The 16,623-nt window shown below is 27.1% G+C and overlaps 1 protein-coding gene across 2 annotated transcripts in view; it reads left to right on the top strand.

Annotated features, from left to right (window-relative positions):
• LOC129965635 (dynein heavy chain, cytoplasmic-like) overlaps positions 1 to 16,623 on the top strand; it is a 75,916-nt gene that overhangs the window by 31,652 nt on the left and 27,641 nt on the right. For both annotated transcript variants that reach the window (XM_056079698.1, XM_056079697.1), the window contains exons 40-61: positions 553 to 705; positions 820 to 905; positions 1,215 to 1,371; positions 1,649 to 1,876; positions 3,475 to 3,678; positions 4,697 to 4,864; positions 5,772 to 6,005; positions 6,404 to 6,578; positions 6,975 to 7,128; positions 7,664 to 7,829; positions 8,514 to 8,677; positions 9,101 to 9,287; positions 9,409 to 9,504; positions 10,052 to 10,147; positions 10,242 to 10,313; positions 11,236 to 11,448; positions 11,728 to 11,819; positions 12,990 to 13,083; positions 13,444 to 13,635; positions 13,746 to 13,925; positions 14,375 to 14,440; positions 14,613 to 14,700. In XM_056079698.1, the coding sequence (XP_055935673.1) occupies positions 553 to 705; positions 820 to 905; positions 1,215 to 1,371; positions 1,649 to 1,876; positions 3,475 to 3,678; positions 4,697 to 4,864; positions 5,772 to 6,005; positions 6,404 to 6,578; positions 6,975 to 7,128; positions 7,664 to 7,829; positions 8,514 to 8,677; positions 9,101 to 9,287; positions 9,409 to 9,504; positions 10,052 to 10,147; positions 10,242 to 10,313; positions 11,236 to 11,448; positions 11,728 to 11,819; positions 12,990 to 13,083; positions 13,444 to 13,635; positions 13,746 to 13,925; positions 14,375 to 14,440; positions 14,613 to 14,700 (3,265 nt within the window). The remainder of the gene's footprint in view (positions 1 to 552; positions 706 to 819; positions 906 to 1,214; positions 1,372 to 1,648; positions 1,877 to 3,474; positions 3,679 to 4,696; positions 4,865 to 5,771; positions 6,006 to 6,403; positions 6,579 to 6,974; positions 7,129 to 7,663; positions 7,830 to 8,513; positions 8,678 to 9,100; positions 9,288 to 9,408; positions 9,505 to 10,051; positions 10,148 to 10,241; positions 10,314 to 11,235; positions 11,449 to 11,727; positions 11,820 to 12,989; positions 13,084 to 13,443; positions 13,636 to 13,745; positions 13,926 to 14,374; positions 14,441 to 14,612; positions 14,701 to 16,623) is intronic.

Here is a 16,623-nt window from a genome sequence, read left to right as displayed (position 1 = left end):
ATAACTGGAAAGTCAGGGATATCAGGGAAAAGTTGTGAAATGTTATTCATCTGAAAAATTCTGGGAAAAGTCAGGGGCATTAGTAAAAATATCTAAAAATAAAAGGAAATTGTCCAATGAGAGCATTTTATGCCAAGTGTGTGCATGATCATCGACTTTGTTTAATAATTTATCAAAATATTATATTTTAATATTTTATCATTTTAAATCTGTAATTATAAATCAAATAAGATTTATGTTTGATAAATTCCCTTATAACATATGCAATTTTTATATGCAGTTATTATGCATGTCAATTATATTTTTTCATTATATCCTTTTGAGGCATTTTAGATTTATTTATTTTTTTTATTTTATAAGTTTTTCTTTCTTAATTTTTATGTTAGAAGTCTCAAGTTGTTAAAAGTGTTCTTTTGTGTAAATATGAAAAAAGCTAAAAGAATATTGCCATTTTTTGATTTGAAAGGAATTAGCAGCCTATTTTATAACCATTTTTTTTCAGGTATTATGACCAAATAATAAATTTTATTAAGATTGATGGTTTTCTTTTAGGTACTTCAGCTTTTCCAGATTTCACAATTAAACCATGGTCTGATGATGGTCGGTCCCAGTGGCAGTGGTAAGTCTACTGCTTGGCAAGTTCTTCTTAAGGCATTGGAGCGTTTTGAGGGTGTTGAAGGAGTTGCACATGTCATTGATCCAAAGGTAAATTTGAAATATCTCTGTATATATATATGCTAGAAGCTCATAACCATGATTTAATACTAATAATTATTTTCATAAAATGTTGCGATTTAATTTGTTTGCCCTTTATTTTAGGCTATTTCTAAAGAAGCCTTATATGGTACGCTTGACCCTAATACCAGAGAATGGACAGATGGTTTGTTTACTCATGTTTTAAGAAAGTGAGTTTTATTTTTGTTGCTGCTTTATGATTTAAAATTCTGTGCATAAGCCTTTTTTTATGAGTAAGAATTAATGCATAAAATATTCATTGGTTCTTAGTCATAAAAAAGGTTCTTGAATATCATTATTAAAAATATAAAAAATTATAATATGATTTAATTGATATTTATAATTATATTGTATTATTACAGTTTTTTTATTTAAATTTTTTCAGTAATACTAATTGAGAAATAAATTTCCTCATTAAGTAATGCTGAAAAACATAGTATGCAGAATTTTCTTTTATTTATATTCTAAAAATATCATAGGATCATAGACAATGTAAGAGGAGAAATCAGTAAACGTCAGTGGATCATATTTGATGGAGATGTGGATCCAGAATGGGTTGAAAATTTGAACAGTGTGCTGGATGACAATAAACTTTTGACATTACCAAATGGTGAACGTCTTAGCTTACCACCTAATGTAAGTACCTATTTTAGTTTTGTTGATTATTTAAAGAAATTGTATTGTTTGCTAGTATGCAAATCCATTTTTAAAATTAATTCCTATACTTAAATTGAGGAATTCCTAAGTTAATTATATAATTATTTGATCATTGAATATTGTACCCTTCCTCCCGTGTAAATGCTGTATTGCTGCATTTTCGCAGCAGCTTTGCTGCTTGATCAGTATTAAATAGATTCAAATTATCAATAAATAATTTCTGATATTAATAATTCTTTTCTTTTTACTCTTTTAGGTGCGAATAATGTTTGAAGTGCAAGATCTGAAGTTTGCTACTTTAGCAACTGTTTCTCGTTGTGGTATGATTTGGTTTAGTGAGGATGTGCTATCTACTGAAATGATTTTTGAGAACTTTTTGTTGCAATTAAGGCACATTCCTTTGGAGGAAGTTGAAGAAGAAATTTCCTACAAAAAGAAGAAAGAAGATACTCTTAAAGAAGATCTTTTATCTCCTACATTGCAGGTCTTGTGTTTTTTTTTAAACTTTTAATATTTTGGGGGTTTTTTTTTCGTTTTTTTTCAAAAATAGAAAAAAAAGTACATGATTTTAAATTGAGAGAAAATTGGATTTCTGTTTTATTTTCACATAAGAAGCCTAAAAAATTGAAACAATCTTAGCTCTGATTTCTAAAATAAAGCTTAGTAAACTTTTACCGCTGTGATCTTTTATCAGATGGTTGAAAATATCTTGTTGCCGTTTTGATCTGAGAATTTTCTTGTAACTTCAAAATTGCAAAATAAATAAAATAAGAGGTATTTATTAAAAGCAACTTAAAAAAATTGTCATTAATGTAGTTATTTAGCAAATTTTAATTAAATTTGCCATTTATTTCTTCAATAAATAATTTATTGAAGAAATGCATAATTTAAAAAGGCCAGCTTTAAAAGCGTAATCTGTTCCTACTATAAATATATAGAATTTATTTTGATATATATTTTTCTGATAGTATATTATCTTATAATATGCTTTGTACTTTTTGTATAAAAAAATACTCTAGTACTTTAAATAAAAAAAGACAACATTCTCAAGTGATGCCAATAATCTTTTTTAAATCTCTTTGGTTTATGAAATTTGCAGTACTTATGCAGCCATTCAATATATTACTCATTTATTGACTGTAAAATAAGTCTCTATTTAATAAATTTGTAATAAAAAGGAAAGTGATATTTATCAGTTCCACTTATTTTCTTTTTGAATCCTCATTAAACATAGAAGATGCTAAGGTATGCGAGGACAAAAAAGAGATTAATATCTCTTGATAATGGTAGGTTTTGTTTCCAAAAGTTAGGATAATTTATGGCAAATTAGAAGTTAATTTCTCTTTTGCCGATGAGTGATAGCTTATTTTTAAAATAAAACTAATGACTTTCTCTTCTTAGGCATGATTTTATAAGCATATCTGTTTTCGATATCTGTTCTGTGTAAAATAATGCTTCTTCTATATATACCGTAGAATTCAGAATATTCCTTGTAATATATGAAGGAGAGAACAACATGTGAATGAAACTTTGAGTGAAATTATTCATAGGAAATTAATAATGCATATAAGGAGGGTTTAGATATTTTTAATTTATGAAATCCATTATTTTTTCTTATTTGATAATAGTTTATATTTTTATTATTGATATATTTATATATAAAAAACTCCTAACAGTTTTTGTGCAGTTGCAAAAATTCTAAATATATATGGTGCCAGAATTCAAATCTGTTTTTACTGTTGCGAGTATTGTGTATTGTCTTATTGAATATAAGTTACTGTGAAAGACTAGTATCTGGTTAAATATTTACATTCTTTGGTGACTATCAGCATTCATATAGTGCAATAATAATAATATGTAATGATGGTGCCGATATTCAATAAAAAAATGTTAAAATTATTTAATCTTTTCTGTCTTTCACAATAGTTATATAATATGAAAAGTAAGTAATGAAGCATAGATGTTTAGTATGAGGTTGCATTGTTTTAATATATATGTAGCTTCACTTAAAAAAAAAAAAAATCTAAATCTATTTATTTTATTTTAGATTTCTGTGATTAATTTTATTTTGTTTATGTTTAGGTTCAGAGAGATGTAGCTAATATACTGAGCCCACATTTCACATCTGATGGGCTTGTTGTTCGAGCTTTAGAATTTGCTTCCAGTCAAGAACATGTGATGGATTTCACAAGACTGAGAGCACTAGGTTCCTTGTTTTCTATGTTAAACCAGGCATGCCGTAATGTGCTTAACTACAATCATAGTCACCCAGATTTCCCAATGCAGGTATACATGGCTTTTTTTTATAACTGAAATTTAATAAACCCATTTTCTTTTCCAATTCAATGAATATCATTTGTTAAATTATTAATGAATAAAATTATTAACAAATACTAAATGCAGTGGCTATGCTAATCATGGCCTAGTAATTAATTTCTAAATCATAAGCTGCATACTTCCATTTACAAAAATGCTGTAAACAATATATTGTTTTATATCATTTAAATCAATAAAAGAACTATTGAAAAAAATTACAAAGATTAAATTTTTATTAAATATCCTAGATTCTATTATTCATTTTTAGTAAAACCTTCTAGGCATACTTGAAACAAAAACAAAACAAAAAAATTTTTCTTCTGTAAGCAAAACTTGCAGAATTATAAAAGTTTGAAAGATTTTATTTGAGTTTTTTTTAGACTATTTCATTGGCCACTTAAAGGAGGATTCACTAATCAATGAATGGGGCCTTGCTTGGGATATAGACCTTGACCTGTAATAATAGAATTCATAATTTAGTAATTTGGCCAGTATTAGTTTCAGAAGATTGGAACTTTTTGTTTGAGGTTTTAAGAGTATCTAGAATATTTGAGCAAACAGGATTGAAGGATTGTATAAGTATTTAGGATTTAACTTTTTTTAGCTTTACATTTACTATCTCAAACAATATAAACATAATTCTTTGTCATGTAAAGCATGTTTCATATTAGAAGTATATGCTTATTTCTGATTTGGAAATTAGTTATTGATCCATCATTAGAGTAGACATATGTATTTTTAAATTATTCTTCCAGTGTATTTGGCTAGCATTCATTTAATTGTGTTATACATTATTATTATAGGCTTTTTATTTTTGAAATTGTTGTGTATATTTAATGTATTTATTCTTGAAAAGTTTTATTTAAAAAAAAATATTCTGTACTGAAAGTTTTTCTCTGTAATAAAGATTCTTTGGAAATTCTGGAAATTAATTGCTCGCTCCAATTCTAACTAATTTCTTTGCATTCCATATTTGTTTCTTTTACAGCAAGATCAGTTGGATCGATATATACCTCGTTGTTTGGTCTATGCTCTACTGTGGTCCTTTGCTGGTGATGGCAAACTAAAGATTCGATCAGATCTTGGTGATTTTATTCGAGGTATAACCACCATTCCACTTCCTCCACAGACTGTAGCTCCAATAATTGACTTTGAGGTATGTATATATGACATTTTTTGAAAAATGTTAACTACATCAATTCTGACTTAATTATTGATAATGTAAATGCTAGTGTAATATATTTTTTTGACTATATCCAAGATTTAACTCTTCATACCTTTTCTTTTTGTTCTTGCATTTTACTGTTTAAGTTTAGCATTTTGTTATTTTAAACATTTAGATGTAGTATCAAAAAGGAAAGCAAGCATAAGTCTTTTTAAAATTCTGAAAGTGGTCTCTCATTTTTGTCAGATGATCATTTATGGAATTTTATTTAAAACTATTTTCTACAGATTGAAAGATAATGAATGGAAGGGATGAGATCTCAGATACTCAGTATCAAATAGGATACAAACTGTCTATAAATATCACAATGATTTAAATAAATAAATATCTTTGTATATTAAGAAGCATAACTGTGACTAACTTTTCAAAATAATTATTTTTTAATGATTTACGTTTACTTATTGCGTAATATTAATAACTGACATTTCATCTTTCTGCTCATTGGCATATTTCTGATCTTCTTGCTTTTAAGTTTGTCATCACGAACCAGGTTTTAAAAAAATACTGTGAATGCTCACTGAACAAAGCTATTAAGATGATACATGTATTTTCTAAATTATTATTGCCTTCAAATTTGGGGGGAAATTTTTATAGTACAAAAAATGCCAGATATGTATCATGATCCCTCTTGGTATTAATCTTGACTATTAATTATCAACCACAGTGAAGTATTTTATCATATTGTTAGCATTTTACCATAGAACAATGAGATTATGAATGAAATCTAAAATAAAATAATGATCTAAGACAAAAACAATTTGATATAATTTCTTGTAGATATTCGCAAGTGCTTTCAAATATTAATACAATACAATTTGACTGGTCTTTGTTTTTTAAGGTTGCTATCAGTGGTGAATGGTCACCATGGCAAAGTAAAGTTCCGCAGATTGAAGTTGAAACACACAAAGTTGCTGCTCCTGATGTAGTTGTTCCCACATTAGATACAGTTCGTCATGAATCTTTGTTGTATACATGGTTGGCTGAACACAAGCCTTTGGTATTATGTGGACCACCTGGTTCTGGCAAAACTATGACACTCTTCAGTGCTTTGAGATCTCTACCTGATATGGAGGTAAGCTTTTCCCAGTGCCATTATCCACTTTTTGTGTATATATTTCATTATAAATCTTAAATTGCTTACCATTGCTTCTCCTATTGGGGAGCACCTCTGATGTGAAGATGAAAAGTTGGTTCTCACTTTGTCAGATGTACCCAGGTAGGTACATAAATGATGTGGGGTTGTTTACACCCCATCAATGATGAGATATGCCTCTCTTAAGAGGCATATCTCATCATTGATTATGATCCTTAATTGTTTATCATAATTGATTATGGCCCTTAATTCCTGCCAATGTGGTCACAATAGTATGGCCATTTAGATTTTTTCTTGTGCCTTAGTGGTGGATCAGAGTAGCCCATGTATCGTTACCATTGATTTAGTTATTTCATTAATTTTTTTTTTCTTTTAAGGTTGTCGGTTTGAATTTCTCTAGTGCTACAACACCAGAATTATTGTTAAAAACATTTGACCATTACTGTGAATATAAGAGGACTCCTAATGGTATAGTGCTTTCTCCAATCCAACTTGGAAAGTGGCTTGTTCTCTTTTGTGATGAAATAAACTTGCCTGATATGGATAAGTATGGTATGTGTGAATTTTTAAAAAAATTCTATTGCTTATAAAAAGTGCTGAAATATTTCTCTTAGTATATTTCTGTATATTATCTGTTGTTGAACATATCACTTAAAAACTTAGCTTGGGATGTTTTAGCTTCATCCTATTTATTATCGATGGATGTCTATAATTTCAGCGATTTTAACTCTGGAATAATTTTAAACATTGACTGGAATTATTACTTAATCTTTTAAGAATAAATTACTAAAGAAACAAGATATAATTTTAAGAATGAACAATAAATGTAATTAAAAAGTTTGAATGCTTTTTAAACCATCAATCTTTTATTTAAATTTTTAAAATATATTTTAAATTAGCTATTTTCATTTGAATTTGGAATTATTTACATTATTGTATGTGTTATAGGAACTCAGAGAGTAATATCATTCTTAAGACAAATCGTTGAACATGGTGGATTTTATCGAACTACAGATCAAGCATTTGTGAAATTGGAGAGAATTCAATTTGTAGGAGCCTGCAATCCCCCAACAGATCCTGGACGAAAACCTCTTTCCCACCGGTAATTTTCTTTATACAATTTTGATGCAGTATTGTATAATAAAATAATTTATATATTTTGTTTTGGCTTAGTTGATTAAAGTATTTTTTATATACATATTCTATATTCTTAATTTGCTAGTGATAAAATTTGTTTTAATCATTATGCCTTTAATATGAAAAAAAAAAAAAAAATACTCATAATTTTAATCTATACAATTTTGAAGTTGATTGACAAAAAAATATTATGTTATAGCCCAGTGTTTTTTTGGTCATTTTATTAGTTTGCTTCAAAGAGAAGATTCTGATTTGCCGGGTTTATTTTCAATCCTGTTGATAAATATTGATTTTATTAATAATCTGAATTCTTGGCAAACAGAGCATGTATAATGGTGCATTTGAAAACACGTTCTTTTGAACTTTTAATTGGATGCATTTCTTAGAAGTGATAATTTTATAAAAAGAAATTATTGACTTTTTAAAAAATTGCCTTTTTTTCTTTATAACAATGAAATCAATCACAATATGTTTTAACTTTACATTTTTTTTTCTTTTAGATTTTTGCGTCATGTGCCTGTTGTTTATGTTGATTATCCCGGTGAAACATCTTTAAAACAAATCTATGGCACTTTCAACCGAGCTATGTTACGTCTTTTACCAGCCTTAAGAACTTATTCTGATCCTCTCACAGCTGCAATGGTTGAATTTTATCTCATGTCTCAGGTAATTATCAGAAATGCCTTATAAATTCCTGAGGAATAGTTTAAATTTGAGAATGAATAATAAAATAGGAAAAATTGGTGTTCATATTTTTTTTGATTAGCTTGTAATTGGATGTGAAATAGCACTGTTTTATTAAAACTGGATTTCATGTTATATTTTTGAAATGTTTTATACAAAATCATTTCTAATTGAGTGTAACTTTAATTAATTTGCTCATTGTTTTGTTAATAATTCAAAATGTGCATGCCCTGGATGTTTTCTATTTTGTATGAAGAAAGGTATCACATCCTAAATCTTAAATGAAATAAATTTTTAAAAAATTCATGCCAATTACTTTTTACAAAATGATGATTTCAGAATTATTGTTGTTTAACATATAATTTAATCCTTCAAGAGGATAAAAGTTTTTTTTTTTTTCTCATTCAGCATATACAGTTTCAAAGTAATTAATTTTTATTTATAAGCATATTTTATTAAATATATTTCAATTAAAAAGTTTCTTAAAAATATATAAACTGATAATTTGATGGGGTATTAAACCCTTTTTATTTAATTTTAAAACTCATTTCTTGGATCTTGAAGTTATCAAACAAAAGTAACTTGCCCTGCCATGAGCGTTACCGATCATTTTCTTAAAATTTTATACTTTTTATTATCATTAAAGGTTCCAACATTTATTTTTAGGAACGTTTTACCCAAGATATGCAGCCACATTATGTCTACAGTCCAAGAGAACTTACCCGATGGGTACGTGGTATATGTGAAGCTATCAGACCCTTAGAAACTCTGCCTGTTGAAGGTCTTGTGCGATTGTGGGCCCATGAAGGTCTTAGATTGTTTCAAGATAGGTATGCTTTATATATATCATCCATATGTATGATTTATGTTTGAAGTTTATTTATAAAATCTTTGTGAATCATTAATAACTGAATTGATTATTTAAATCTTAAAAGTGGTAAACTATGTTAAGTAATCTCATCTCAAACCCAAAAGTTAGACATTTTGGGAAAATTATCAAATAAAATTTTGTTATAAATATGAAAAGAGCTTTATAAGTGCTCATTAAAAAGTGTCTTTTCCCTACATTTTTAAAGCAGATAAAAAAAAAAAATGCATAATTTTTTTTGTTGAGAAAACAGTTCTCCACCCATAACTATTGAACCAATTTTGGTAATATTGATTTGATTTGAAAGCTCTTTAACCCCTTGTAATATAAATAAAGTTCAAGCTTTGTCAGAAATGGTCTTCATCAATCTTTTAATTTTTATTAGATTGGTTGGTGAAGATGAAAGAGTATGGACAGATGAAAACATAAATATTGTTGCTTTGAAGCATTTCCCCAATATTAATCCAGATGCTGCCTTGACAAGACCTATTTTGTACAGTAACTGGCTATCCAAAGATTACTTGCCCGTTGATAGAGAAAGTCTACGAGACTACACCAAAGCTAGACTGAAAGTAAGTTTATCAAATCATGTTCATTTGCTTTCTGATAAATTTTGTGTGCAAACTTTTATTTTTATTAAAACTTGTATTATATTGAAGCTTAAATTATTTATTGGTTTTTGAATAATTTTAGGTGTTCTATGAAGAAGAATTGGATGTCCCTCTTGTGCTTTTCAATGAAGTTTTAGACCATGTTTTGCGAATTGATCGTATTTTCAGACAACCGCAGGTTCACTTTTCTCCATTCCTTCCCTCTATCCATTAATTATGCATAATCTTTCAAATTATTAATGATATATGCAAATTGTGTATTTTTATTTCATAAATTTAACATTAGTTTATAATCTACAGGTTTTACACATTTTGAGTTATGATGAAAATGATTAAATTAACTTGTTCTTTATAAAATTTCTATCATAGTATTTTAAAATATAGAACTTTACCATTGACAAAAACAAAAGTTCAAATATTCAGCAATATTGAAATAAGCAAGTAAACATTAAAAAAACACACATTTTATTCAGCAAATTATACTAAACAAAATTATAATGTAATGTTTACTGAACTTATATTCATACATTTACTGAATTGGTAATATTGTTATTTTTATTTTTAAGCAGTATATTTTATCTTAATATCTAAATTTTATACAAACTTACTTAGTATGTAATTAATCTAAGTAATGATCCGTTAATGATTATTTTTAATGTAAGTTATGATACAATTAATGTTTGAAATTAAAATTTTGTCTATTTACAAAGATTTTTTTTCTGTAGGGTCATTTGTTGCTGATAGGTGTGAGTGGAGCTGGCAAAACTACCTTATCACGTTTTGTTGCTTGGATGAATGGACTGAGTGTTTTCCAAATCAAGGTATGGCTGAATATACAATCAACAATTATTCATGATGTTTGACATAGTATGCATTCAAAATTAGTATATAAAACATTTTACTTTCTTTTTCAAGGTTCATAATAAATATAGTGCTTCAGATTTTGATGAAGACTTAAGAGCTGTACTGAGAAGATCTGGATGTAAAGTGAGTATATCTATTTTAAGTCTCTAAAAATTATAAGCATGTTTTTATGTATTAATTGTACAATAGTTCTTTTTAATTCATCATTTTTAATATTGTTTGCTTAAACTAAAACTGGTCATCACTAAATGAGAAAAGAAAGCATATGTTTCTTAAAATTAGTAATAAACTTTCCATGTTATATTTATTAGTTTGTTTCAATATAAACATTTTTTTAAATAATTCTTTGTGTTCTTTCTTATTCACCTATTTATTTTTAAAATAAGTTTTTTGTGTGCATGCATTATTTGTATGAAGCACTACTTATTTTAATAAGTCCTTAATGTAGTATATTATTTTATATTAATTTTTTTAAAGTAACACAAAAGCCATTTTTGTAAGTTTAATAAATAATACCAGAAAATTATCTAAATCTAACTTCCTATGAAAGGAAATTTGAAGTAATACATAAATTTTGATACTTATATAGTAATACATAAATTAATTAAATTTGTGGATTTTTAGTATTTCCTATGTTTGTAATATACCCAGTATTCTAGATTTGGAGAATATGTGGGGTTAAAGCAGCTTTGTAGTAGTCTTACATTTGTGACTAATACATTGCTAATTTGAAATTTTATTATAATTCCTCCAAGTACATAGGCTTTGGGATTAAATTTCTCATATTTAATAAGGAAATTAGGAGAAGGGATTTCTATTTCTGGTTATGCTTATAATATGAAAATAATGTGAAGTATATTTCAAAAAAGTCTTTATGTAGCTTTGAAATAGAATGTAAACTGAATTAAATTTCTTATTGAATTTTGAATTATTTAGATATTAATAATTCAGTCTTATTTAGTTAGAAAGATTCATGTGCAGTATTTTACTTCAGTGTGTTGCATATTTAGTATTATTTCTCAAATGAATGCATTCTCTTTTTCAGGATGAAAAAATCTGTTTCATTTTGGATGAGTCAAATGTTCTGGACTCTGGATTTTTGGAACGTATGAATACACTCTTAGCAAATGGAGAAGTTCCAGGTCTGTTTGAAGGGGATGAATTTACAACACTAATGACTCAGTGCAAGGAAGGCTCTCAAAGAGAAGGCTTAATGCTTGACTCCAATGAAGAGCTGTACAAATGGTTCACACAGCAGGTATAAATCAATATATATATATATAATGTGCCTGTAATTTGTGGAGCATTATTAACTGAAACCATATCAAATGTTTCCTTCATTGTCTAGTATTGTTACATCCAAAATTATTTTTATTTCATGTGCTTGGAGCAAACTATCTTTAAAGGAAATAACATTGGATTAATTTGAAAATACAGCCTTTGGTCACCTAGAACAAATTGTGGAAACTTGTATATATATATATAATATTCCCTTATAGATTATTCATTCATATAATGTTTTATATTTATTTGATAGGTTATGAAAAACTTACATGTTGTGTTTACCATGAATCCTTCTTCTGAAGGGTTGAAAGACAGAGCTGCTACTTCCCCTGCCTTGTTTAACAGGTAAAATCAACTTCAAAATTATAAATTGCAAATTATAAATTAAATAAATAATAAAAAAATAAATTTAAAAATTTTGAAATTGTGTTGGGGAAAAAATGTAATAACTTCTGAAAAGAATTATTTTCAGAATTTTAGAAAAATGAAAAATGTCTGAAGTTAATTGTGACATTGACAACAAATTGCTTTTAAATGGGAGTTAATTTATTTAAAAATAAAAGTATTCAACAAAATTTCAGAGCAGAGGCTCCAAAATTTTGGGAAAGAAAGAGAAATCTATTAAACAGCTGCCTGAAACATCAAAAATATTTAGAAGATTTTAAAATATTCCTATTTTTTTAATTAGACAAAGCTATTGATTGAAAGATATTAAATATAGCTGGACTTTTTAAATTCAGTATTGTTGAAGCTATCCTCTTAGTCTATCCTTCAAGCTCTACTTTTGAACAAATAAATTGATGTGTAGAAATATTGCAATATTTCATTATTTTCTTACTATCTACTATATATGGTTAATTTCTGATGGTTGGAGAAGACTTTAAAAAATTGTGCTATGAAGAAAAGTCACTATGAAAGTGTATAAATATATATAGGCATCTAATTTAACATTTGTGCACAAGGAACTAAAAATTTATTTCCTATTTAAAAAAAATAAAGCAGCATTTTAGTTTTTGTAGAGTAGTTGCTAATATTTTTGAATTTTTTTTTTTTTTTTTTTACTGATACAATTTTAAAATATTGTGCACTTTTATTCAGAGAGGTAAAAATTTCGTTATAAATATTAAAAGTAAATCTCAAACCATATCAAACAGTTTTGATGTCTTTTATTGCATATTTTCTGGGTGATTTTTCAATTGATATATATTCTTTGTCTTGATTTTGGGTGATCAAAGCAATTGTGCAATAAAGGAGCATAATCATATATTGTTAAATTCTTAATCCTGTGAAAAATTTGCTCAAATTCAATACTGTTTATCATTGGTATTGAATTAGTATTAATACTGTCATAACAATAATTTCTTTTCAATATATAGAAATCACACTGAAAATACAAAGTGACTGATATGGTGAAATTTTTGGTATATGGGTACAACCTGTTCCGTGCTTAACAATTAAATATAGCTAAAAATATAACACTTCTGGGCTAATAATACTTACATTTGTATTTAATAGGTGTGTTCTTAACTGGTTTGGGGACTGGTCAGATGAAGCCCTCTTCCATGTTGGAAAAGAATTCACCAATAAGTTGGATATGGATAAACCTCATGTACAGAATCTTTAGTACTTTATTTTATCTTAAATGAAAAGAAAAACATGCCTATCTGCTACAGATTTGTTTGTAAAAGCATTTAATTTTAAAACCTTGCTTTTAACAATTATTTTGTCCATTATAAAACTAGCTCTTAATGTATTTTTATAGAATTATTAAATCTATTTAATCAAGTTCTTTCTGTTATTGATGTAATTACTCAAAATCATCAGTATTATCATTGTCTGACATCTTAAATTATTCAGTAAAATAAGAACATTAATTTTCATCATATTATATTCTATCTGTAAATGAAATTTAAGTATTTAAAATATTCAGAGAAGTTCATAATTTTAATCAATTTTTTTCCCCTATTAGTATTCTGCTCCAGATTATTTCCCAGCTGCCTTCCCTGGCCTCGAAATGCCTCCTAATCATCGTTCAGCTATTGTGAATGCTTTTGTATATGTTCATCAAACCCTGCACAAAGCCAATGCTCGACTTTCAAAGCGAGGTGGCCATGTTGCTACTGTCACACCAAGACATTTTCTGGATTTTATCAATCATTATGTAAGAATTTATTTTATAGACCTTTTCTATGCATGTGATTTACATTGATGAAGTTTTTTCTTTTTATTTTTTAACAAATCAGTATTAAGATTTGAATTATTTTATCATAGGTAAAACTCTTTAATGAGAAACAGGCTGAATTGGAAGAACAGCAGTTGCATTTGAATGTTGGATTACAAAAAATACATGAAACTGTTGAACAAGTGGAAGAACTTCAGAAATCTCTAGCTTTAAAGAGTAGAGAACTTGAAGCGAAAAATCAAGCAGCGAATGCCAAACTTAAAGATATGGTAATTTTTTTTAACCTGTTATTTCATGTATTAACTAATAAAACATTCATTAAATGGTTACATTTTAACCATTTGATGCAATTTTGTATTAATCTATTCTTATTTTGTTTTTATGGCTTTAGTATTTCCTAAATAATTTTTTTACTAATTTTATTAAATATATTAACTAATGAAAGTGATGGTTTATATCAAAAATATTAAAATAGGAAGGAAAATGATTATTACAAACTCGGAAATTGTTGTACATTCTTAATGTTAAAAAAAATTATCAAATGTTATCATTAAAATTCTATCAAAGTCAATATGAAATGTAAACATTCATTCTTCATTTTACTATGTCACAGGCGATGTTAGAATTAAACTCTTCTTGGATGCCTACTATTAATGAAATTGGATTCTTAATATGTTTTTATTACAATATATTTATGCTTGATTTGTTTTATTAATAGTTGAAAGACCAGCAAGAAGCAGAGAAAAAGAAAATGCAATCTCATGAAATCCAGAATGCCCTCAGGGTGAGTTATTCTTTTTCGTAATTTTTTAAAGTGAAGTAGTCTTATATGATCGAATAGAATTCAAAGGAAATTCAATAGCAGATGCGTTTCTCTATGTGATCTGCTTCTTTAAAAGTATGATTGTAAATATCTTTTTATTTTGTTTCTTATGATTTTAATCCTTGAAATGTAGGAGCAAGAAGAAGTAATTGCTGTTAAACGAGCTAGTGTAATGGAAGATTTATCAAAAGTAGAACCTGCAGTTTTGGATGCTCAAGCAGGTAACATATCTTATTTAAAAATACATATATTTAAAAATTATGCATTTTTATTCATGTATATCATGCATTTTTATTTCAGTATTTAATTTTTTCAAAATTTATAAAGTCAATGACTGGCAAATCGTGAAATTTTCTGTATTCTCAAATTTTTTTTACTTCAAATACTTTACTTTTATAATTAAGTAATTTATTTAATAAAATCTGTGTATACAACTGTATGTGTGCAATAAACTTGCATATAACGATTTTTTTTCTTTTTTCTTTTTTGTAATAAAGGAATTCTTATTTACTTGGCATATTTTGAGCTTACTTGTAATGATAGTAATTTTTTAGATGTACTAGTAATAGAATACCTTCCTCTCACTTTGAAAAATGACACCACAACTCAAAATGTGAGATGAGAATAGGGAGTATGGGAAACAGCAGTTGAAATATTCTGAGATATTTGTTGCTTCTGTTTTCAGATAGTTATCATTGGACTTGATGTTCATATTAAACATTTCGGATTGACTTCTTGGACCACTTTTTCCTTTGGTTGTTGAAATCTTGAAACTACAATGATATAATATAAAACATTTTCCTTTTAAAAAATTAGAAATAATTTAGGAAATTAACCTCAAAGTTATTAAAACTTGCAAAAACTTATTTTGAAGAGGGGAAAAAATTGATACTGAAGAAAAAAGTAAAGTGAATAGAAAATGAAAACAATTTAAAGGTGCTCTGATAACAATGGTAACTAACTACCATAAGATAGTTTTACAAGATAGTAGTGTGAAACTTGTCTATGGGAGGTCCAATGATTTCTGAAAAAGCAAATTCACTTTTTCTTTGGGGGGAGGGGACAATAAGTTCAATGTTTTGGTGGCTTTACTTTTTTCATCTTTTGCTTATTCATATTTTTATTGTTAGTAAATTATTAGTAGTAATTTAACTACAATTTTTATTGCGAAGTTCTGAAAGGTTAAACTTTTAAAAATTTATGAAATACAATATTATATCAATGTTTTTGTAAAATGCTTCAATATGTGCAAAAAAATTGTGCATTAGTACATTTATGCATACATAAATGTGCCTGCTCAAACTGTCTATATTGAAAGTCTGTCTATACACTTATTCATTTCTTTTAAACCTGTCTTACACTTATTTTTTTACTGCTGTCTGTGTCATCATAATATGTTTCACTGTTAAATATATTGTATTCTCTAATTATTATAACAATGGCCACCAATTAATGTGATTGTAGTTTTATAATATTAATATTAACGATGAAGCAATGTGATCTCTAAATTGTTTAATTTTATCAAGTTTGAAATAGAGAATTGATTGATGCTTCGTTTTCAACTATTGTTAATGATTGATGGTCATGGAATTTCTTGCTTCATATATAAGGAAACATCTGGGAATAATTTTTTCCATGAAATGGAGTTCACTTTCTTTTATTTGCATAAGAGCAGTCTGTTTTGCTTTAAATAGACTGCTGCACTGACAGATCTGACCTGAAATTTTTTTAACAGTCATAAACCACTGTTGCTTGTGATTGAAATAAAATAAATTAGCATTATTTAGAATAATTTGAGTGATAAAGGCAAAATTGAAGCTATGAACTAAGAAAATATACAGTTACAAATATGCAACACTGTGGTACTATGAAAAATTTCACAGCTTCTACTTCGTGAAATTTCAAAAAATGATGATGTGCTGCATGTGTGCAAGGCCTGGCAATAAACATTGAAGATTATTGTCATGATCCGACAACAATAAATATGTTGAAGGGACAAAAAAAAACCCCTTTTACAATTGCTGCAATGCATTAAGCTCTTGTTAGTTTGAAACCCATCATGCAACATTGTTCAAAATGTTAATAAAAGAACAATAAAATTATGATTAATATATAACTGAACGATTGAGTAATAGTTATCAATA

Source organism: Argiope bruennichi, chromosome 4 (genome assembly GCF_947563725.1).
Source record: "Argiope bruennichi chromosome 4, qqArgBrue1.1, whole genome shotgun sequence".
Classification (NCBI taxonomy): Eukaryota; Metazoa; Arthropoda; class Arachnida; order Araneae; family Araneidae; genus Argiope; species Argiope bruennichi.
This window is presented reverse-complemented; position numbering and strand designations above follow the sequence as displayed.